The 23,377-nt window shown below is 40.7% G+C and overlaps 7 protein-coding genes and 1 long non-coding RNA gene across 8 annotated transcripts; 3 read left to right on the top strand and 5 right to left on the bottom strand.

The window, feature by feature from the left end:
* Positions 1 to 4: 4 nt before the first annotated feature.
* On the top strand, positions 5 to 3,228 carry LOC105276133 (sodium channel protein Nach). The gene is made up of 10 exons (XM_026972288.1): positions 5 to 658; positions 925 to 1,105; positions 1,202 to 1,347; positions 1,623 to 1,758; positions 1,865 to 1,987; positions 2,069 to 2,246; positions 2,322 to 2,375; positions 2,455 to 2,629; positions 2,695 to 2,801; positions 2,920 to 3,228. Exons 1-10 carry the CDS (start codon positions 522 to 524, stop codon positions 3,201 to 3,203), a joined length of 1,521 nt encoding a protein of 506 aa, XP_026828089.1. The 5' UTR covers positions 5 to 521; the 3' UTR covers positions 3,204 to 3,228.
* Positions 3,229 to 3,315: 87 nt separating this feature from the next.
* LOC105276321 (outer dense fiber protein 3) lies at positions 3,316 to 4,402 on the bottom strand. Its single transcript, XM_011333843.2, has 4 exons — positions 4,309 to 4,402; positions 3,907 to 4,176; positions 3,660 to 3,813; positions 3,316 to 3,578 (listed from the first exon to the last, which is right to left on the bottom strand). Exons 1-4 carry the CDS (start codon positions 4,400 to 4,402, stop codon positions 3,329 to 3,331), a joined length of 768 nt encoding a protein of 255 aa, XP_011332145.1. The 3' UTR covers positions 3,316 to 3,328.
* A 209-nt stretch (positions 4,403 to 4,611) lies between these two features.
* LOC105276130 (outer dense fiber protein 3-B) lies at positions 4,612 to 5,888 on the bottom strand. Its single transcript, XM_011333497.2, has 4 exons — positions 5,694 to 5,888; positions 5,377 to 5,589; positions 5,076 to 5,280; positions 4,612 to 4,946 (listed from the first exon to the last, which is right to left on the bottom strand). Exons 1-4 carry the CDS (start codon positions 5,734 to 5,736, stop codon positions 4,688 to 4,690), a joined length of 720 nt encoding a protein of 239 aa, XP_011331799.1. The 5' UTR covers positions 5,737 to 5,888; the 3' UTR covers positions 4,612 to 4,687.
* A 96-nt stretch (positions 5,889 to 5,984) lies between these two features.
* On the bottom strand, positions 5,985 to 7,174 carry LOC105276129. Its single transcript, XM_011333496.3, has 3 exons — positions 7,039 to 7,174; positions 6,361 to 6,836; positions 5,985 to 6,259 (listed from the first exon to the last, which is right to left on the bottom strand). The coding sequence occupies exons 2-3, from the start codon at positions 6,794 to 6,796 to the stop codon at positions 5,994 to 5,996; spliced, it is 702 nt and encodes a 233-aa protein (XP_011331798.1). The 5' UTR covers positions 6,797 to 6,836; positions 7,039 to 7,174; the 3' UTR covers positions 5,985 to 5,993.
* Positions 7,175 to 7,278: 104 nt separating this feature from the next.
* LOC105276128 (pre-mRNA-processing factor 6) lies at positions 7,279 to 11,052 on the top strand. The gene is made up of 9 exons (XM_011333495.3): positions 7,279 to 7,493; positions 7,591 to 7,650; positions 7,742 to 7,868; positions 7,927 to 8,477; positions 8,556 to 9,336; positions 9,423 to 9,638; positions 9,697 to 10,038; positions 10,189 to 10,532; positions 10,669 to 11,052. Exons 1-9 carry the CDS (start codon positions 7,399 to 7,401, stop codon positions 10,946 to 10,948), a joined length of 2,796 nt encoding a protein of 931 aa, XP_011331797.1. The 5' UTR covers positions 7,279 to 7,398; the 3' UTR covers positions 10,949 to 11,052.
* Positions 11,053 to 11,689: 637 nt separating this feature from the next.
* Positions 11,690 to 20,693, top strand: LOC105276125 (serine/threonine-protein kinase mTOR). Its single transcript, XM_011333493.3, has 8 exons — positions 11,690 to 11,729; positions 12,143 to 12,202; positions 12,292 to 18,589; positions 18,681 to 18,823; positions 18,913 to 19,053; positions 19,178 to 19,802; positions 20,071 to 20,254; positions 20,453 to 20,693. Exons 3-8 carry the CDS (start codon positions 12,373 to 12,375, stop codon positions 20,466 to 20,468), a joined length of 7,326 nt encoding a protein of 2,441 aa, XP_011331795.1. The 5' UTR covers positions 11,690 to 11,729; positions 12,143 to 12,202; positions 12,292 to 12,372; the 3' UTR covers positions 20,469 to 20,693.
* Positions 20,575 to 23,336, bottom strand: LOC105276127 (cytidine deaminase). The gene is made up of 2 exons (XM_011333494.3): positions 22,948 to 23,336; positions 20,575 to 21,691 (listed from the first exon to the last, which is right to left on the bottom strand). The coding sequence occupies exons 1-2, from the start codon at positions 22,982 to 22,984 to the stop codon at positions 21,285 to 21,287; spliced, it is 444 nt and encodes a 147-aa protein (XP_011331796.1). The 5' UTR covers positions 22,985 to 23,336; the 3' UTR covers positions 20,575 to 21,284.
* On the bottom strand, positions 22,061 to 22,941 carry LOC105276126. Its single transcript, XR_893350.2, has 2 exons — positions 22,460 to 22,941; positions 22,061 to 22,190 (listed from the first exon to the last, which is right to left on the bottom strand). It is a non-coding gene; the product is annotated as an uncharacterized LOC105276126 (long non-coding RNA).
* Positions 23,337 to 23,377: the final 41 nt, after the last annotated feature.

The following is a 23,377-nucleotide window of genomic DNA, read 5'->3' as shown; positions in this document are numbered from 1 at the left end:
CGATTATGATCACAATACGTGACGTGCGATTTTTAATCCACTAAATTACTAAAATATTCATTCGATTTAGATCATTAACGCTCTAAATCATTCTTATGCGTGATTTTGGTGTGCTAATGCGTATTTTACGTGCGGCATACTTTTGAATCGTTTGTGATTGCTGCAAGCACGAGATATATCCCGCAGAACTCCCATGGACATTGACAATTTCGTTGCTTTATAGTACATAATCGTTCAATATGACAAAATATCGTTTTAAATCCAAAAATTTAGGGACGTTCCTAAACGTTTCAATGTGGAAGAAATTTTTATGTAATCTTGTGAGCACGAGCCTCGATGATCAACAAAACGAAAGCGGTCGCGATAAGCGTCCAGCGGAAAGGTATGTAAATCTCAATAAGCTTCTTTCGTAATTATTTTAATTAATTGAAAATTTATTTCTTTGTTTTTGCAGGATAATATGGTTCATATTTCGCGTCGTAGCTGTACTTTGCACAATAGTGTTTACGTTCGATACATATATGACGAGCGAAAACGGGATCGTCACCTCACCCGAGATGGATCTATATCCGACCTGGCAGATCGACTTCCCGGCGATCGCGATTTGCAACGTCAACCGGATCAGCCGAAAGGCGGCAAATCATCTTGCCCAAGAACTGTACGTTCCATTAGATAAGAATAAATAAACAGAGAGAGAGAGAGAGAGAGAGAGAGAGATTATTAAGATAATAGAGCTCGGTCTCTAAATAATTTATAAATTTGAATTTGAAACAAAATTTTATTTCAGATTTTATATATTTCCATATTTATTTAGCACGTATATTGAAGGTTTAGGTATATAGATATATCAGTATTGCATTATTAATACATAATATGTATTATATATAACATGTTAACGTTGTTAATATTGTTTTGCATTGACAGAGCGGAATTTGAAAGCGTCACGTACACCGCTAATTTGACGGTACAGGATCTCACGCGTATGCTGACTCTATTGGGTCAGTTGTATTTGTACGAGTTTAGGGATGCTGAAACAATACTCCTGCACACGATCTTGGAACGGGCTTGTAACAGCGGCTACGATGTCGATAGAATAATGAAGCATGTAAAGTAGTTGGTTACATAAAGATTTTTCATTACAGTATTGTGTAATAGTAATTACATTACATATATTGATGCATACTTCTTACGATGACGGTAGCTGGCACCAAAATGCAGAAACATGTTGTGGAAATGCACTTGGCAAGGAAAGGAAGTGGTATGCGATGATATCTTTGTGTTAAGAAAAACTCAGGATGGCTATTGCTGCACATTTAATTACGCTAGACGTAATGATGGCTTTGGGAGGTATGATACATGTCTTGTCATGGAAAATATACTTGTGAGATTATGCAAAGCGCGTTTATTGAAAGTAAAAGATGTATATATATTTTTTTTTTCTTTTTTTACGGCATTCTATAACGCTGATAATATTCTTAAATTAAATTCCCGAAATTAAATTAAAGTTACGACACGTCAGATATAACTTATATTTAAAAAATCTTAATATTTATTGATAATATTAATTATTTATATAACTTATGGTGAATTATATTTTTTTAATAATTGTGTTACATGAGCAGCGCACGGATCGATGTTTTCGCGTCCCAATATATCGAGCACATGTCGAACATCGGACCCGAGTATGGCCTATCTGTTCTTTTAGATCCGGAATTGGACGATTATTTCTATAAAATTCTTCCAATTAACGGTTTCAAAGTAAATGCACCCTTCAAAGTACACATTAGATCTTGCAATTGTAGATTAAATATTCCGTCGTAATTCAAACATAAATAAAAACTTATTTGATCTCTCTTCCATACAGGTATTGCTATACAATCCTATGAGTTATCCCGATGTAGCAAGTGGTCGCGTACGTGAAGTCATAGTTTCTCCAAGGATAGAAACTTATTTGAAACTGGATGCAACGTTATTTTATACCACGGAAGTAAGTTTACATCGATTAAGAGTCAAGACACAGAATTAAATTTAGCCGGCTAAAGTTATTCATATAATTTTACTACTACAGGATGCTCAGAAACACGACATACAGGAACGTGATTGCTTATTTCAAACGGAAGAGTCCAGAATTTTTCATGGTTACTACTCGTTCAGCGATTGCATAATGTACTGCCGCATGCAAGATATCCTCCGATTATGCGGCTGCGTACCGTTTTTCTATCCAATGACAAGAGACATTGCCAATGGTATGGCAAATATTCATAGAAACGTATAGAGTCTATAAACCATTAATCGAACAATCAACCCGTTGTTTTGTTTAGCTTCCACACGAGCCTGTAATCTGAAGGATTTATTCTGCCTAAGGAAATACAAAGGTCTGAAATTTTTGACAAATCTTCGAAATGCTACTTTCTACTCTCTCGCAAAAATTAATTGAATATTTTTGTCCGTCAGAGAAGTGGCAAAACGTAAAGCCTCGGGTTGAAAATAACATGACGCCGTTCAACGATAGCATGTTTGAAGGAATTGGATATCTCAGCTGTAATTGTTTTCCATCTTGCACCGATATTACGTACAACGTGAAGTCCAACAGCATTCCTCTGAGTCTCTCTGAGCTATACTGGGGGAGGTAAAGTGTGCGTAAAGGTAATCTGTGATCATAGCTGATAGCTGATCATCATATTGCATTTTCAGGAGTAAATACTCGCTCAAAAATCACAGCGTGCTGCATATCTTCTTCGGAAAACTGGGGATGATAAGGTTGCGGCAGGATGTCCTCTATTATTGGCACGATCTTATGAGTAAGTTTAATAAAAATTTCTATTTTAATAAAAACAAATAAAACATGTAAATTATACTTTAATACATTCTCATCTAGAACGCACTCGACACAATGCGTAAATTTATTTCAATCTGCAGGTATTTATGTCAACATATGGAATTTGTTTCTTGGAGTCAGTATCATAAACGTCATCGAGATGATTTATAAATACATCCTATTTCACTCCGACGCAACAAGTCAGCTCACGGCGCGTATGATCGAAGAGAAGGTCAAGAAGGATAAAGATGCCGCGCAGGTGATTGTAATAAAGCCTGTAGCAATACCGGAAATTACAGCGAGGCCCGCAGTAATACCGGAAATTACCCAGCCACTTCATTGGGAAGAATTGACCGGTGTCCTTCGACGAGGACAATTGTTTTAGTCCAGTTTATTACTGGATCATCGAAACAATGAGGCGCGCGCTAATAATAAAATTTAATTAGTTTCGATTGGAGTATCAACAAATTTAGTATAACTCAAGGCAGTTCTCGCTGTCTTTCTCAAACTTCAGCACTGTTCATCGCATTCGGTTACGTAGGGTGGTGCGCATTCGCTGTGTTTTACACCGAAAGAAAAAGCGCGAGTTGGTTTGAACGGCGGAAGGGCGTATATCGGACCTGGACTTTTCGAGATTATTTTCACCGGTCGCCTGGCAGTTATGGTGTACATCGGAGCTTTTGGTTTTACCGCCTCCAAATTGTAAGGTGAATAGGGTCCCGCGCTAGGTATGGGTTTCGATACGGCTGGACGCAACCCTCTGCAATTGACAGAATGATGAAATTTACGACAATATACGCGATAAATTAAATTATATGAATAACACCAGGCTATAACGTACATGGAAAACGCAGGTGCGTCAAAGATGGGCTTGAGGTAGTAAGGACCCGGCGTTTCGCTGATTTTTCTTGGTTTGGTTCTCCATTTTATCGAGAAGGAAGGACCACGAGCAACGTCGGGTAACTTGTACTTCGGGCCGGGTCCGAAATCGATGTCTGTCGTAACAAAAAGGGATTATAACGATAGCGTACTACAACTGCCTGTTCTGATCGTGGAAACAAGATGATCGGAAACGACGATTTCCTTACCGCGACGTTTCGCGGCGAGTCCAAAGGTGTATCCTTGGAGTTTGCGTTCTTTAATCGTGTACTTCGGTCCTGGAGATTTCTCCGTCTCGATGATCATACGACGTCCGCCGAACGTATAAGCTGGATTTCGATATTTCGAAATGCAATGATTCTTGTGACCGACCAGCGTTTTAAGTTCATATTGGGGGCCAGGAGCTGCGACGTGAAAATTAATAATGATACATAAAGTATATTTAACAGCTCTTCTCTCAAATTCAAATATTATAGTTCATGGAACGGAACTCATTTAAAAGCGTGAAATAATCGAAAGTACGATGGACACTGCTATTTACAGATATTCACGATAGATTAAAATTAAAGTATAATATTTAAATTAACTTTGTAAATTCAATGAATACATACTGACAAGGTGACATGTAATGGTAACATTCATCGGCCTCTTCATTTCACCGACGTCTGTGCGTCCACCTTTCTTGCGCTCTCTTTTCGGCGGCATGTTTTTTCACTTGTAAATTTAGAAGTTTTACCTAACACATAATACATTTGCACGTGTCACGTTACCATGATTTTGGCTCCATTTTTCCGGCAAACAATTGCCTGTTGTGAATTATTTCACTAATCATAAATATAAATAAATTTCGTTTTAAGATATGGATTGTTTGCTTTCATGCATTTGCATCTTTATAATTCCAGAAAAAAATTCCATTTCTTCCCGTACCAGGAAAATTTATTACGAAAGTACCAGAAATACAAAAACATATATTTATATATGATAATTTTTTTAGTTATCATCTAGCTGCGTCACGGGTACTCCAGTGCACTCGCTGTGCTTCGTGCCGAACGAGTACACAGGTGCACGCTTCCGTGTATCGTATAGCGGATAAAACACCGGCGCTGGACTGCGAAATTGTTCTCTCAGGATGTGTCTCCCTTTCAAGCTATACGCCGGACTTCGCCGCTTTATCGTATTGTAATCTACTTTGGTATACGCGGCTGGTCCTGGACCTACGATTTCTCCCCGAATTTTGTGATGACTAGCACTGGAAAAATATTAATAAATAATATAATATATTACGAATAGTTACACAGATAAAACAAATTACATATGTTGCAAATACACCGAATAGGTCAGAACCGCAGTTACATATATAAATCAATTATGCCCTTACATAGAAAATGCACCTTGAGCGCGCTTGTCAGGAACCTTGGGCCCTATGCATGTCGGCAAGAGGTACGAGTTCGGTCCAGGTCCTTCGTCCAGAATCCTTATCACGTCTCGCGACCTGATGCTATAAGCCGATGGCCTACGGCTGTGATTCATCGGCGGACATAACTCGGGAGAATACGCCCCGGGCCCCGGTGCGCGATCGCGCACTGCCGAAATACAAAAATAAAAATGTTAATAACATAAAATTGTTCGATCTTCTCTTCCGCTTCGTGTATCACGAAGGAACCGCTTCACTTGCTCACATCTCCATGCTTCTCTACCCCGGATCGTGTACGCGGGTGAATTGTGCCGTCCGGACTTCGTCAAATTCCGGGTATCGTAACGAGGACCAGGCCCCAACAAATAGGTTCTCGTATCAGTTCGAGGTCGCATACTGTATGCTGGATTTCTGCGCCGCGATGGGTCATGATCGTGGTAGCCGACGAGGGTCGGCAGCTTGTAAACCGGTCCAGGACCTGTGTTCACAAAGTCGCGTTAACACAGCGAGCGATGCGCGTAGCTTGCGTAAGTCAATAATTATCCCATAATTATCTTGTATAAGTAAATAATCATAGTTTACCTCTTACCATGCAGCTTGGCACTTTATATTTTTTACCTTCCATTTTTTTCTTGTGTTATCGAGTATATATATATGAAAAATGTACACAAAATATATGAAAATGTATAAAGATCAATATAATAATTAAAAAATCCTTTGTGTTAACAGGTTATTGATAAAATGAAAATGAATATCGGCATGGCCAATACGTTATTAGTAAAAATAGTACACATTGATTCAACCATAGATCTAAAGAACTTTAGGTCTATGAATTCAACTACTTATCTACTATTTAACTAAAACGAAAAGATTGTATTACAATCAAGAATTTTTTTTATTTAAAGTTTTTCCATCACATAATATATCATCCATATCGCTATTAGAGTTATCATCGTCCGTTTCGTCATCGAATTGATCGAAATCACTATCAAAGCTATCATTTTCTTTTGTGACAGCTAATAACTTTAATTTTAGCAATAAATCTTCTCTACTTCTAGGACCTGTTACATTCTCGCTTGTGTCTTGGCAATTAGTTTCACTTGCATCTGTGTTCAATCCAGAAGTATTTTGTTTATTGCTATTCTTCTCTAAAAAATGAAAGGAAATAGCTCAGTACATACATTAAAGATACATACTTATGAATAAATTGAATTTCATTGAACGATTCAATATTTAATAAAGTACGTACCCGACTTTTGATTCACGTAACGTAAGAATGTCCTTCGTTTCCTTTCTGACATTGTTTTCAGAATTGTTCTGAGTTCAGCATCTAATTTAATCTGCTCTTCCTTGTTGGGTCTTCCTTCCACAATCTCCTCCTTCTTGCCACATTTTGGGCAAACTTCTCTCTGCTTGGCGCAAGGCAGACAGATATTATGGTAGGCATGCTTCACGGTTTTCTGTTCACACTTTGTGCACTTCGCTGGAGCTTTGAGGGTTTTGTATTTTTTGTACTTGATCTTCCATTCTATTATACTTTTGCAGCGCTCGCACACGTTGACAATCTGAAGGTTGTTAATAAACTTCGTTTTCTGCGAACTGTCGTGCAAGTTATTCTTGAAGACTGTATGATTTTTATGCTTTTGAGGTCTTGAACGACTAGTATTTCCCCTTTGAGAACTCATGTTTCTATTATTACAATATTTCTATATTTTACAGACACATCTGAAACGTAAAATGATCCTTTTTAATTCTTTTAAAATGTTTAGCAATAAACAAGTGTAAATTCTATCAGCACTGCAAATATATAAACAAGACGAGATACTTTAATATAACCTAAACACATTCGGAATTTATCTTCTTGTAATACTTATACGCAATAATAGATTTATATTTTATGGTTTTCGTTGAAAATTATATTGATTACCTCGAAATACAACTTTGATAATGCCTGCGTTGATAATTTTTCAATGTTTATAATTACTGTATCGTAACACGTGTTATTTCACTACAAGTTACTAGTTACGTTCACGGAGCCACCAGGTTTGTTCTTTCTCGCTGCACCTCTGAATTTACTCTATTATTGCACTAGTTCAGAAGTGCAGCGAAAAAGAACAAACCTATGATTCTCGTAGTACTGTTTAAAATGGAATTTTTATTTGCCATTACTTTAACGAATTAGAATTGCAATTTAGGGAATATTAGGAGTAGAAACGACTAGAGAAGCATTTCTCGTGGAACATCCGAAAGGATACATCAGTTGCACGTAAACAAGCGAGAGTTCAACATGGCAGTTCCTTCAGTTTCCTTAAATACACGAAATAAAAAGCATTTCTTGGGTGTACCGGCACCTTTAGGATATGTTGCTGGTGTCGGCAGAGGGTAAGCGCTAATGTAACATATAACGTTTATATAAATTTTTTATTAAAATATTGCTTATAACTATAACAAATGTACCTAACCTCTTTCTGTTTTTCAGAGCTACAGGATTCACAACACGGTCTGATATCGGTCCTGCTCGAGATGCCAATGATGTTTCGTAAGTAGAAAAGTGTATTCTCTCTCTTTACAGTTCAAAAAGTGTTTGGAATTTACAAGTTACGAATTGTCATGCTTTATTTCGAATACAGGGATGACAGGCATGCTCCTCCCACAAAACGTACAAAGAAGAAGGAGGAAGAAGAGGAAGATGAGGAAGACTTAAACGATTCAAATTACGATGAATTTTCGGGATACGGAGGTTCCCTCTTTAGCAAGGTGAGTAAAATAATTTTGCCATTACAAAGGAATGAAAACTAACGTTTGGTAATATTAGGATCCCTACGACAAAGACGATGAAGAGGCAGATGCAATTTATGAGGCTATCGACAAGCGTATGGATGAGAAACGCAAGGAATATAGAGAGAAACGTCTTAGAGAAGAATTGGAGCGTTACCGTCAAGAACGTCCCAAGATCCAACAACAATTCTCAGACTTAAAGAGAGAACTGATTAACGTAAGTGAGGACGAGTGGAGGAACGTTCCCGAGGTGGGAGACGCCAGGAATCGTAAACAGCGCAATCCGAGAGCCGAGAAATTCACTCCGTTACCAGATTCTGTACTAGCGAGAAATCTGGGGGGCGAGACCTCCACCAGTATTGACCCGACTAGTGGCTTGGCCTCGATGATGCCAGGTGTGGCAACGCCCGGTATGCTGACTCCAACGGGAGATCTGGATCTCAGGAAGATCGGACAGGCTAGAAATACGTTGATGAATGTCAAATTGAATCAGGTCTCTGATTCTGTCGAAGGCCAAACTGTGGTCGATCCAAAGGGCTATCTTACGGACTTGCAGAGCATGATACCTACTTACGGTGGTGACATAAAGTAAGTATAATTGCCATTTAAGATCTCGTGAGTGTCTACTGAATTGAATATCCAAAAAACTTCTTTCGTTTTCACCAGTGACATAAAGAAGGCCAGACTGTTATTGAAATCCGTCAGGGAAACGAATCCTAACCATCCTCCTGCGTGGATCGCGTCCGCGCGTCTGGAGGAGGTAACGGGCAAGGTGCAAGCGGCGAGAAACTTAATAATGAAGGGTTGCGAGGTGAACCCTACGTCGGAAGATCTATGGTTGGAAGCTGCGAGGTTGCAGCCACCGGACACGGCAAAGGCGGTGATAGCGCAATCGGTGCGACACATCCCGACGTCCGTCAGAATCTGGATAAAAGCCGCGGACTTGGAGACGGAGATGAAAGCAAAGAGGAGAGTGTACCGGAAGGCGCTGGAGCATATCCCGAATTCGGTGCGTTTGTGGAAAGCTGCGGTCGAGCTGGAGGAGCCCGAGGACGCGCGCATTCTGCTGAGTCGCGCGGTCGAATGCTGTCCAACGAGCGTGGATCTGTGGCTCGCTCTCGCACGACTGGAAACTTATGACAATGCAAGGAAGGTTTTAAACAAGGCCAGAGAAAATATTCCGACCGACAGGCAAATTTGGACGACCGCTGCCAAGTTGGAAGAGGCGAATGGCAACAAGCACATGGTGGAGAAGATCATCGATCGCGCCATATCCTCGCTGAGCGCCAACGGGGTAGAGATCAATAGGGAGCACTGGTTCAAGGAGGCCATGGAGGCTGAAAAGGCAGGAGCAGTACATTGCTGTCAAGTCATCGTCAAAGCTATTATCGGCTTCGGGGTAGAACAAGAAGACAGGAAACACACTTGGATGGAAGATGCGGAAACTGTGAGTATCTTTGTTTTCTCTTAGTACAATAAACGCTATTTTTTAAATATAATATATAAATTTATCGAGAAATATGTTGTTTGCAGTGTGCTCAACAAGGAGCAATGGAATGTGCCCGGGCTGTCTACGCATTTGCGTTAACAACGTTTCCCAGTAAGAAATCTATTTGGCTACGTGCAGCTTATTTCGAAAAAACATATGGCACGCGGGAATCTTTGGAAGCCTTACTGCAAAGAGCGGTCGCCCATTGTCCCAAGAGTGAAGTGCTTTGGTTAATGGGTGCTAAGTCAAAGTGGCTGGCGGTAAGTAGATTCACATACGAAATTGAATCATGTTTTACTTGATCTTCAATTCTTTTAGGGCGATGTACCAGCGGCGCGAGGTATTTTATCTTACGCGTTTCAAGCTAATCCAAATTCCGAAGAGATCTGGCTGGCGGCGGTGAAGCTCGAGTCCGAAAATTCCGAGTACGAGAGAGCGCGGCGCTTACTTGCAAAAGCCAGAGCGTCCGCACCGACACCGAGAGTGCTGATGAAAAGCGCCAAGTTGGAATGGGCGCTTAATAATCTTGACGCAGCATTGCATCTCTTGAAAGAAGCTCTCGAAGCCTTCGATGACTTCCCGAAATTGTGGTTAATGAAGGGTCAGATTGAAGAACAGCAGGGTCACTTGGACAAAGCGATAGAAACGTATAATCAGGCGGTAAGCAATTTTTCTCATTGATATTATTCTCATTAATATAATTAAGATGCAATCATATTACATTTTTTCCTTGAAATAAATATGAGAATATGATAAATATATGATAAACACATCTTTTTATGTGTTATATATTTTATGTTATACATTTAGATAAAGAAATGTCCAAATTCGATACCCCTGTGGCGTCTACTGGCGCAATTGGAGCACAGAAAAAATCAGGTGACTAAAGCACGTTCGGTTCTGGAAAAAGCACGACTGAAGAATCCCAAAAATGCGGAACTGTGGATGGAAGCTATACGAAACGAATTGAAGAGCGGCGGCATACGCGATATGGCAAACACATTGATGGCCAGAGCGTTGCAAGAATGTCCCACATCTGGTCTACTCTGGGCAGAAGCGATTTTCATGGAACCACGACCTCGGCGAAAGACCAAAAGTGTCGATGCTCTCAAGAAATGCGAACACGATCCACATGTTCTTCTGGCAGTATCAAAGTAAGTTTACTGTTTTAAAATAAACATCGAGTCAGCTGTTTATTTTGAATATAAAAAGTTACATGTGCTTTCGGCTCTTTAATTTCGCAATAATTTAACACTGAAACGATCGCACGCATTATTCTATTATTCACAGATTATTTTGGTGCGAACACAAGATTTCAAAATGCAGAGATTGGTTCAATCGCACGGTGAAAATAGATCCGGATTTAGGGGATGCCTGGGCATACTTTTACAAGTTCGAGTTACTAAACGGTACAGAAGAGCAACAAGAAGATGTAAAGAAAAGATGCATTGCCGCGGAACCCCATCATGGCGAGAATTGGTGCAAGGTCTCTAAGAATATAGTAAATTGGTGTTTAAGTACAGATCAGATCCTAGTATTAGTCGCAAAGGAGCTACCTATTCCTATATAAAATAACAATTCTTGCAATGTAATCACTATGATCTTGTAACGAACTATAAAATATTATAGGCATAGATTTGTAAATAAAGCTAAATTTCATTTTTTTTCATGCTATCTCGGCGTATATGTAATTATTATATTATAGGTTTACACATTACGTACATTATAAAATTATATTATTTTTATATATTATATATATATATATATAGATTAATAAAAAGAAAGTATAAATTATTAATAACATAAAAATATCGAAAATATATATATCTTGCTTCTGAATATTCTGAATATTATTGCATGAATCATATGATACGTACAATATACAATAGGATTGCCACAGTTATCATGTCGGACACATACCAAAGACAGATGATATTTTAGAAATGTATTTCTGTTTTTATCTGTTCTGTAATGCTGCTTCGGTTATAATAGTCACTAAAATAAAATAACATTGTAATCGTGAGTATTGTTTTTCCCATGTTTCGTTTTATTTTATTTCGCTTTATTTAAATATTATAAATAAATTATAAAACCATAATAATTATATAAAAAATATATTAATAGATTAGAGTAATGTGATTATTTAAAACAAAATTTTGTGATTGATTTCATAGCTATCCATTTTAATATAAATATATATTAATTATAAAAAATTATAATTGCGTATGATAAAAAATACTCTTTTAATTGAACTTTTTTTACTGAAGCTGTTGAATGCAACCATTGTAAGCGACCAATTCCGCTCACGGAATTTCCGGAAGTCAGCGTACTATCTACACCGCTATTATCACGTATGGAAAGAAAAATTATCTATCTCTATATTTTCTATGTTTATGGAATTAACTCAATTCCCGTATTGTTCATTATTGGTCTTTAGTATTTAATATTATTTTGTCATTGACTCCGGTAAATATGTGTAGTACGCCTTTGCTTTTGAGGTTATGAGCAGTTATGTACTTTACGTCTGAAGAATCAACTCTCTATTTTCTTATCTATATAAAATACAGGCAAAGAAAGTAGAATTTCATTTAACGCAAGAATATATGATTTCGTTAATTATTGTATAAATGAAATTGATGAAAAATGTATATCGTGAATCGGTTAATTAGAGTGCGAGAGATTAAATGCGCGATCGTAAATGTTTATAGGGCTGAATTAACTTTGCATTTGCATGGCTAAAAAGGTATATTAAAATCTTTTTTAGTCGAGAAAAGTGGAAATTATCATCAAGTGCTGTATTACAACATGGAATTCATAATGTCAAGTAAGTACAGATGAAATAATTCGTAATATTTTGGCCTAACCGGATTTTACAAACAGATTGCCAAAGAATCCAATTTCGTGAACTTCCAGATATCAAACGGATGAGAGGAATCTAATGGAATTGCACGGACGTTAAATTTTATCCTGACTTAAATATCTAATCTAAAAACAATGTCGAACACTTTGATGCTACAATTTGTTCAGCGACTCAAGTCGAGAAATGAGGAGGCGCGCAGTAAAGCGGCACGTGATCTGTGCCTGTATGTCAAGAGAGAGCTACGGGAAGCGTCGCAGGAGGAGATTACAGCCTTCATGGACGAATTTAATCATCACATATTTGAAATGGTGTCCGCCTCTGACATAAATGAGAAGAAGGGTGGTATATTGGCCATAGTTTGCCTTATAGGAGCTGACGTGGGTAATTTCAATACACGAACGGTACGGTTCGCCAATTACCTCAGAAACTTGATACCCTCTAACGACGTGGGTGTTATGCAATTAGCTGCAAAGACTGTTGGAAAGTTAGCACTAGTTTCAGGCACCTATACAGCCGAATATGTGGAGTTTGAGGTGAAACGTGCCTTTGAGTGGCTCGGCGCAGATAGACACGAGGGCAGGAAACACGCCGCCGTCCTTGTGCTGAGGGAGCTCGCCGTCTCTGTGCCAACGTACTTCTTTCAACAGGTTACACCGTTTTTCGAGCTGATATTTAACGCCATACACGATCCCAAGCCTGCTATACGAGAGGGTGCTGTGGAAGCTTTGAGAGCAGCGCTGGTAGTCACCGCGCAGAGAGAAACCACGAAGCAAATGCACAAGTCCCAATGGTACAAGCAATGTTACGACGAAGTAATCGATGGATTCGAGGAGGTTCATACGAAAGAAAGAGGCATCAACAGAGACGACAGAATACACGGTTCTCTACTGGTATTAAACGAGTTGCTGAGATGTAGCAACGTTCAGTGGGAAAGAAATTACGAAGCTCTGATGGAGAGATTGAACGGCTCTACGCAGAACGAGAACGATATACTTTCGTTAATGCCGCGCCTGAAGACGACGATAGTGTCGAAGTGGGCGGGATCGACGCAGAACACGTCTGCGTCCCAACACACGTTATATCCAGCGCACGAGTCGGCCGTTTGCAGATGCTTGATGCAAGAAAGATTGGACGATATCTACAACGACGTTATGAATCAGAAAATATCGAGAAACCCGCACATTCAGCATGCTCTTATGATGTTATTGCCAAGACTCGCTGCGTTCAATAAAGAGAAATTTATAAAGGATCACCTGACGGAGTCTTTGGCATATCTCCTGTCGATCTTGCGAAGCCGCGAGAAGGATCGTTATGCCGCGTTCACGTCGATCGGTTTTATAGCTGTGGCGGTAGAAGACGCGATAAACCCCTATCTTCCAAAAATCATGGAAGTAATCAAGAGCTTGTTACCATCCAAGGAAACACCAAGCAAGAAACGCACTTCCTTGGAGCCCGCTGTATTCGTGTGCATCACTTTACTCGGCCACGCGGTTAAGCAGGTCATAGCATTCGACGTTAAAGAGCTGTTAGAACCGATGTTTCAAACTGGACTGAGCCCGATCCTCACCACGGCGCTCAGGGAACTAGCGCATAGTATACCCTCTTTGCAACTAAACATATCTCAAGGCCTCTTGCGAATGTTGTCTCAGGTATTAATGCAAAAACCGTTGAGACATCCTGGTGCTCCATGGACGGCGACTAGCCCAAATTCAACTTCGGATGATGTCTCATCCACGGTGCTTGCATTGAAGACTCTGGGCACTTTTAATTTTGATAATAATCCATTGTTGCAGTTTGTGAAGAGATGCGCGGATCATTTTTTGACGTCGGAACAGGCGGAGGTTCGATTGGAGACTGTGAAGACGTGTTCAAGGCTATTAAGGCTAACGCTGAATCAGACCGGACCTACAGTAACTACCACCGTTTCGACTGTTCTTGGCAAACTGCTGGTAGTGGGCATTACCGATACGGATCCCGATGTTCGCCTGTGGGTGCTAGCTTCTTTGGATGATTCCTTTGACGTACAATTGGCACAAGCAGAGAACCTGTCGGCGTTGTTCATCGCGATGAACGACGAAATGTTTGAAATAAGAGAGCTGGCGGTTCGTACTGTGGGTCGACTCAGTACGCTGAATCCCGCCTACGTGATGCCATCGTTGAGAAAGACTCTGGTGCAATTTCTCACGGAATTGGAGCACTCAGGAATGGGCCGTAACAAGGAGCAGGCCGCACGAATGTTGGATCACCTAGTCGTCACTGCGCCAAGGCTCGTTCGACCATATATGGAACCAATTCTAAAAGTGCTCGTTCCAAAGTTGAAAGAGTCCGATCCGAATCCTGGAGTGATTTTGGCCGTCCTGCGCGCTATCGGCGACTTGGCAGAGGTCAACGGCGCCGAGATGCAACAATGGATGCCCGAACTCTCATCGATCTTACTGGAGATGTTGGTGGATGCCAGTTCGCCCGAGAAACGAGGAGTAGCGTTATGGGTGTTCGGTCAATTGGTCGGCAGCACGGGTCATGTGGTAAAACCGTACATGCAATACCCGTCCTTGCTAGATGTCCTTATCAATTTCTTGAAAACTGAACAGCAGCCTATTATCAGGAGAGAAACTATTAGGGTGCTCGGGTTGCTAGGCGCATTGGATCCCTACAAACACAAGATGAATCTTGGACAAATCGATTGTCAGCTGGACACGCTTACTTCAATGGCGGATACTAAAAGCGACATAGAAAGTACACAAGATTTGACCACTAGTGAGATGCTGGTAAATATGTCGCCGTCTACATTGGAGGAGTTTTACCCGGCGATCGCCATCACGACGCTTATGCGAATTATCCGTGAGCCGACTTTATCGCAGCATCACACTATGGTGGTGCAAGCGGTAACCTTCATATTCAAGAGCCTCGGGATAAAATGCGTGCCATACATTTCTCAAGTTATGCCGAGTTTCTTGAATGTCGTGCATATGGCCGATATGAATTTCCGAGAGTTCCTGTTCCAGCAGCTAGCTGTTCTAATAGCGATCGTGAAGCAACACATACGGAATTACTTGGACGATATATTCAACCTTATTAAGGAATTCTGGACTGTGAATAGCCCGCTGCAGAGCACGTTGATTCTCCTGGTTGAGCAAATTGCAGTAGCCTTGGGCGCAGAATTCAAGATCTACTTGCCGCAGCTGATGCCGCCAATACTCAGAGTACTAACACACGATAGCAGTAAGGATCGCGGAGTGACAGTCAAGTTGCTTCTAGCACTACAGACGTTTGGCAACAATTTGGATAATTATTTGCATCTCGTTCTACCACCAATCGTAAAGTTGTTCTACGCGAACGACTGTCCAATTGCCGTGAACAAGGTCGCTCTCGAAACGGTCGATCTCTTGGCGGATACGTTAGATTTCACGGATTTCGCATCACGAATTGTTCATACGTTGGTACGGACGTTGGATCAATGTCCGGAACTAAGAGCCACCGCAATGGATACACTCTGCGCCGTCGTGATGCAACTAGGCAAGAAGTATCAGATCTTCATCGTGTTGGTTCAAAAAGTCATGATAAAGCACAAGATAGTTAATTCCCGCTACGACGTTCTGGTGGACAAGATCCTTACTGACACTACTGTGGCTGATGGCGAAGATTTCCTGCTGATGCGTTTGCGACACTCGCGCAACAAGAATCGCGAACTGTCCCTGACACCGTCAGAGACGACCACAATCAAGAGGCTGCACGTATCCGCTTCGAATTTGCAAAAAGCGTGGACGGCAATGCGAAGGGTGTCCAAGGACGATTGGCTGGAATGGTTGCGGTGTTTCTCCATCGGCTTGCTCAAGGAGTCCCCGTCACCAGCTTTGAGATCTTGCTGGGCGCTGGCACAAACATACGCCGTGTTACCGCGTGATTTATTCAACGCGGCCTTTGTATCGTGCTGGACCGAGTTGAACGACAATTATCGGACAGAACTGATACAGACCTTGCATCAAGCGCTAATGGCACCCGACCTGCCCACCGAGGTTACGCAGACTATCTTGAACTTGGCCGAGTTTATGGAGCACTGCGACAAAGGTCCATTGCCGTTGGACAACAAAATTCTGGGAGACACGGCTATGCATTGTCGCGCGTATGCCAAGGCATTGCATTATAAGGAAGATGAATTTCATAAAAACAGGAGCAGCAGTGTGTTCGAATCTCTAATTTCCATTAATAACAAGCTTCAGCAAAAGGAGGCAGCTGAGGGCTTGCTGGAGTACGTAATGAATCAGCATAATCAACAGGATCTTAAGGTGCAGGTACGTTGGTACGAGAAGCTTCACAACTGGGACAAGGCATTGCAGTTGTATCAAGAGCGTCTAGAGGGCGATTCCATGGACGTAGAATCCATCTTGGGCGAGATGCGCTGTCTGGAAGCCCTCGGCGAGTGGGGTCAACTACACGAAATCGCTACGAAACAATGGTCAAATCAAATGGATGAAATCAAACAGAGAATGGCAAGGATGGCAGCAGCCGCAGCTTGGGGCCTAAGCCAGTGGGAAAGTATGCAGCAGTATGTCTCGCTGATACCAAAAGATACACAAGATGGAGCATTTTATAGGGCGGTATTGGCGATTCACGATGAAGAGTACAACGTCGCGCATCAGCTTATCGACAGCGCCAGGGACTTGTTGGACACCGAGTTGACCGCCATGGCTGGTGAGAGCTATCAGCGAGCGTACAATGCCATGGTAGAAGTGCAGAAGCTGGCGGAACTGGAAGAAGTGATACAATTCAAGCTTGTGCCTGAACGTAGAGCAGCCATCAAAACTATGTGGTGGGAGAGGCTTCAGGGTGGACAGAGAATAGTGGAGGATTGGCAAAAGATCATACAGGTGCACACGTTAGTGGTCTCACCACAGGATGACATGTATACGTGGCTGAAATACGCCAGTTTATGCCGGAAAAGCGGCAGCTTAATGCTATGCCACAAAACATTGGTGATGCTAATGGGTACGGATCCCTCCTTAGATTCAGATCAACCGCTACCGACGACTCATCCTCAGGTGACCTTTGCTTACTGCAAGCACCTGTGGGTCGCGAACAAACGCGAAGAGGCTTACAGTCAGTTGCAGCGATTCGTGCAAACTTATTTACAGCCAGCGATGGCAGCGATAGTGAATCCTGAGGACGAGAAACAGCACGAGAGTAAGAAGAGACTGCTAGCCAGGTGTTACCTGAAACTTGGTGAGTGGCTGGAGGCTTTGCAGGGCATAAACGAGCACTCCATCCGCGCGGTACTATCTTATTATACCGCGGCAACGGAACACGATCCCACCTGGTACAAAGCGTGGCACGCCTTCGCCTATACCAACTATGAAACTGTTCTGTTCTACAAGCATCAGCAAAGCAACGAGTCCACACTTGCAGAAGCTACGCCCGGCAATGGAGCGCGCAATAATCTGTCCAGCTTGCAATATATATCACAATTCACTGTCCCAGCTGTGGAAGGATTTTTCAAATCCATTAATTTGTCGGATGGCAATTCTTTGCAGGACACTCTTCGTCTATTGACGCTTTGGTTCGATTACGGCCAGTGGCCAGAGGTGTACGACGCTGTTGTCGAGGGCATCAGATTAATAGAGATAAATACCTGGTTGCAAGTAATTCCACAGCTTATAGCGAGAATTGACACGACCAGAGGGCTGGTCGGCCGTTGCATACATCATCTTCTTATAGATATAGGGAAAACACATCCGCAAGCGTTGGTTTATCCGTTGACAGTAGCTTCGAAGAGCGCTAGTCACGCACGAAAGGCCGCAGCCAATAAGATCTTGAAGAGTATGTGCGAGCACAGTCCAACGTTGGTTCAACAGGCTGTGATGGCGAGCGACGAGCTCATCAGGGTTGCAATCTTGTGGCATGAATTGTGGCACGAAGGCTTGGAGGAAGCTAGTAGATTATACTTCGGAGAAAGAAACGTTCGGGGCATGTTCGACACATTGGAGCCCTTACACGCTATGCTCGAGAGGGGACCACAAACTCTAAAGGAGACTTCCTTCAATCAAGCTTACGGCAGGGATTTAATGGAGGCGCAGGAATGGTGTCACAGATACAAAGCGTCTCGCAATGTTAGAGACTTGAATCAAGCTTGGGATTTATATTACCACGTGTTCCGGAGGATATCCCGACAACTGCCGCAATTGACCAGTCTAGAATTGCAATACGTTAGCCCAAAATTGCTGCTTTGTCGTGATTTGGAGCTGGCTGTGCCAGGAAGCTACAGTCCTGGTCAACCCATAGTGAGAATAGCGAATATTCATAGCTCTATGCAAGTAATAACGAGTAAACAGAGACCGAGGAAACTGTGTATTAAAGGTTAGTAAAGTAAACTAAAAAAAAGACATTTAAATTAATAATTAAATAAATTACACGATTAAACTTAATCTATTTTAATATATTTTTATAGGTAGCAACGGTAAGGATTACATGTTCCTATTGAAAGGTCACGAGGATCTGAGACAGGATGAGAGAGTAATGCAATTATTCGGTCTAGTGAACACCCTTTTATTGCACGATCCAGACACCTTTCGAAGGAATCTTACCATACAGGTAAATTTAACTTGTACAATAATAATTAATGCACGTGTAAGTATTCGAATAACTGAAAATTAATCTTATTAATCTGATTCTGCCTTCAGAGATACGCCGTGATACCGTTGTCTACAAACAGCGGCCTCATCGGTTGGGTACCGCATTGTGATACGCTTCATACTCTTATCAGGGACTACAGGGAGAAGAAGAAAATACTATTAAACATCGAGCACAGGATAATGTTACGAGTAAGTGTACGATAAACTTTATACTTATTTATCAAATCAAAGATTAAACTTTCTCCGAAGTAAAAGAGTAAAATATACGAACGTATGTCTTTTTCACTTTACATGAACTTTAATTAATTTTTAGATGGCACCTGACTACGATCATCTGATGTTGATGCAAAAAGTCGAAGTCTTCGAGCACGCACTTGAACATACACACGGCGACGACTTAGCGCGACTTTTATGGCTAAAATCACCGTCGAGCGAGGTGTGGTTCGATCGCAGAACGAATTATACGCGCTCTCTCGCTGTGATGTCTATGGTGGGATACATACTCGGCCTCGGTGATCGTCATCCATCCAACTTGATGCTGGACCGTCTCAGCGGCAAAATACTGCACATCGATTTTGGTGATTGCTTTGAGGTGGCGATGACGCGTGAGAAGTTCCCAGAGAAAATACCGTTCCGTTTGACGCGGATGTTGATCAATGCGATGGAAGTGACTGGTATCGAGGGAACGTACAGAAGAACCTGCGAATCCGTCATGTCTGTGCTGCATCGAAATAAGGACAGTCTGATGGCAGTTCTCGAAGCATTCGTTTATGATCCTCTTCTCAATTGGAGATTGATGGACAATACAGTGCCCAAGGGCAAACGATCAGATGCTCAGAGTATGAGCGTTAGCAGTAGCCAGGAGCATGGCGACATACTTGATTCTCTTACCGCTACATTACCGAAGAAGGGTGTACCGTGCAGCATTGAAAATGGAGGTAAAGTTCTACATATTTTAGCAAATTAATTAAGTGACACTGTTATTAAACGAATTGTTTCGAATTGGATGCTAAATATTTAATATTGCCATATAGCAACATATTATATTACTAATATTAGATAATAAAGTATTAATAGAAATTCTTTTGATTATGAAATTAAATTTATATAGTTCAAAGTTGTTAGGAATTAAACTATACAAATAATAATATATTATAATGCGATTGTTATTCCATGATACAATCTTTACTTCCACAATGTTTACAGCCGATAACAATCAACCCGGAGAAGCGCTAAACAAGAAAGCTTTGGCAATTATAACAAGAGTCCGAGATAAATTAACGGGACGCGATTTTTCACACGAGGAAACTCTCAGTGTGCGGCGACAAGTTGACCTACTGATTCAGCAAGCTACGAATAACGAAAATCTGTGTCAATGTTACATCGGATGGTATGTGATAATTATATTTATATTATTATTGTATTAGACAATACTAGAAATATGCTTATTTGTTTAGTAGAGATAGTGCTATCATATACAATATATGAATCTTTATATATATATAATGTGTATAACTATGTGTGTAACATATATTACACACATATACTATATATATTTTGTATATAAATTTACTACGTATTGTTGCAGGTGTCCATTTTGGTAGAAGCTAAAGTCCGTCATCAAGATACAATCACATATACATGTGCAATCATTCGTTTTTGCATTTATAACTTTGCCAGGTTATTATTTAAGTTGAACTTTATGATAATCGTATGTACATACCTTTTATTGTATGATTTATATGTGATACAGTAACGCTCGATTATAGCGTGCAGAATGTATACTATTAGCACATTGTGTACATTACAAATGTTTAGTTGACAGTTAATGATATACCGTCTACATCAATTTCTTGAGAAAACATGATTACTCAGCATAAAGATTCTGCTCCTCCTTTCTTGAAATATTTCTGCATCGTTGATTTTTATTTCGTATAAAAAACAGCTGTGAGATAAAACTCAGTCATATTGAATCATATTGAATTGAATATATACTGACTGCATAAACGATTTACAATATATCCAAATTTTAAATCAGCAATAATAAATCCTTTCGTGCGCCAAAATTACAAGAATTGGAAACAACATGGTACGCTATGAGATTTATTGCCAAGAAGAGATTCTTTGGATAGTTAATGCTCTCGAAACAATGTTACATTAACTTTTAAAACTTTAATTTAATTTAAGGCAAAATGAAATATAAAAATTAAAATTTTTACATAATTAAATTAACTGTTTCAGGGAATAAATTACACCTAATAATAAAACCTACAAGCATAGCAGGATTTGTCACGTATCATTGATTTAACATTACTGCAGTAGATAAATATTCGAATTAAATATATCGTCACGATAATCCAACGTGTTTCATCATAGACTTTACGATTATGATCGGGCAAGCGTTCCCGAGCAAGAACACATTACAAAGCATTCGTGTTGTTCACAGTGAATGCAAGTGGTAACAAGTCATTTGTCCTAATCTGCAGAACCTGTTTCATGTCGCTCCTAGTCAGGTAAATGGGAATATCACCGAACTCGGCGATCACCTGCCGGCACACTCCACACGGCGTGGTGAACACACTGTCCTCGTGGTCTGCGACCACAGCTAACGTCGTGAATTTTTTCCTGCCGTCCGAAACAGCCCGAGCGATCGCCAATGTCTCTGCACAGATGCCCGCCGGGAAGGACGCGTTCTCCACGTTGCAGCCTCGAGAGATGCTGCCGTCAGCGCATCGCACCGCTGCGCCGACTTTGAATTTACTGTACGGCGCATATGAGTTCTCACGCACCGCCACACTCTCTCTTATCAGCTCTTGTACGTTCGCATCTGCAAAATATACGTTCATCGTTACAATTTAGCCATATATTATTAGGCTTAAATAAAAAAATAAACTCTCGCACAGTTTATTATTTTTAAATTCACTGTTGTCATTGAAGACGATTGTTTCTTTCACTCGTTTTGAAAACTCTTAAAATTTTATCAATTTACGCTTTTAATCGCATCGAGATGGCAATTTTAATTTTCCCGCGCTGAGTTTCCCGTTTGATTCAACTGCTCGCCATATCTATGCGCAACTTTTAAGGCCTTGACACAACAAAGAGAAAGATAAACAATAAGAAGTAGTAAACTAGTTGACCAATCGTGATCGAGAGTTCTGATAGCCATCTTGATTATGATTGGTCGATCTGCTTTACATTTTTTCCTTATGTCAAGACCTTTATATGGTTTAATTGCCAGAGTTTATCAGCAAAACTACTGTTGAAGTTGTTATTAGATTACTTTTCGTCTTGATGAAATAGAGTGTTCGTGAAACGAATGTTCTGAACTAAAATGACAAAAAGCGCGGCTTTAACTTAGAAGTCAAAACAAATAATAATAATCAGCAGCGCAAAAATTATAATTTTTTCAGATAGATGAATTAGTTAAAATATTAATATAAATTAGTCTGTGCTTTATATGGAAATATAGATGTGATAAAGTATAAAGACAACGAAATCGATACGATATCAAGAATTTATTTATTATAGCTCTTGCACAATTTATTGTAAAAGTCTGAAAGTTGTGAATTTTATTAATCAATATGCAGATCCATACTTATCTGATTGAAACACGATCTTTAGTGTCCGGAATGTTGCAATATTGACTTGACCCTGTTTCTCTCTCTTTCTACTTTACGTGTAACTTACATACACGGACACAATCGATTTTAGTAAAGACGTTATATATACACCAATATTCCAGAGTCATTTAAATAGCGTATTTCATACAACTTTCCCTTAAAAAATTTTGTTTTTAGGCAATTAACTACAGCGGATTAGGATTGCGCGTTGCGTATTGGATGCAATTCTTATACCGAGCGCGCGCAATGTAAACGCAACATATGGAAGCAGCAGCGAATCGGAAACGTTCCATATCCCAAGACTGAAAGTGTTATCCACGATACATCAATGATTTTATTCGTCCGATGATACATATGGTACAATTAATAGCAATCGATCGTGGCGCATACGTTGTATGTACATACAATGCAGTGTGATAAGCGATATGGCGAAAGCGCAGATGGCATAGAAGCGGGTATTTACCAAGTGCCACAAAATCTACGATTTCTCCGATGCTCATTTCACCAAGTATCGTTGGGCCGCTCGCAAGATCCGTCAGCGGCTAACGTCAGTTCAAACCCACTCCGACGTTCGCGATGCACTGCGTCCTGCGTGTCGCAGCGACAGCCGACAGCGCGCAACACAGTTTTCGTTGCCGCCGGCCTACGACGGCGGCGTGCAATATTTAAGGCCTCGGCGCAAGGAAAAACGTAAACAATAAGCGTAGCTAGCAAGCCGATCGACCAATCATCATTGGAGATTTCCGAAGCTGTCTCGATCACGATTGGTCCGGTCATAATCCGCTTATTGCTACGTTTTAGTTTACCTTGTGTCAAGGCCTTAAGCAAGCGTAAAATCGCTTCGACTAACCTAACCTTAAAAAATATCGCACTTGCGATAAACGAAAGTAGCT

The sequence above is a fragment of the Ooceraea biroi genome, chromosome 9 (genome assembly GCF_003672135.1).
Source record: "Ooceraea biroi isolate clonal line C1 chromosome 9, Obir_v5.4, whole genome shotgun sequence".
Lineage (NCBI taxonomy): Eukaryota > Metazoa > Arthropoda > Insecta > Hymenoptera > Formicidae > Ooceraea > Ooceraea biroi.
This window is presented reverse-complemented; position numbering and strand designations above follow the sequence as displayed.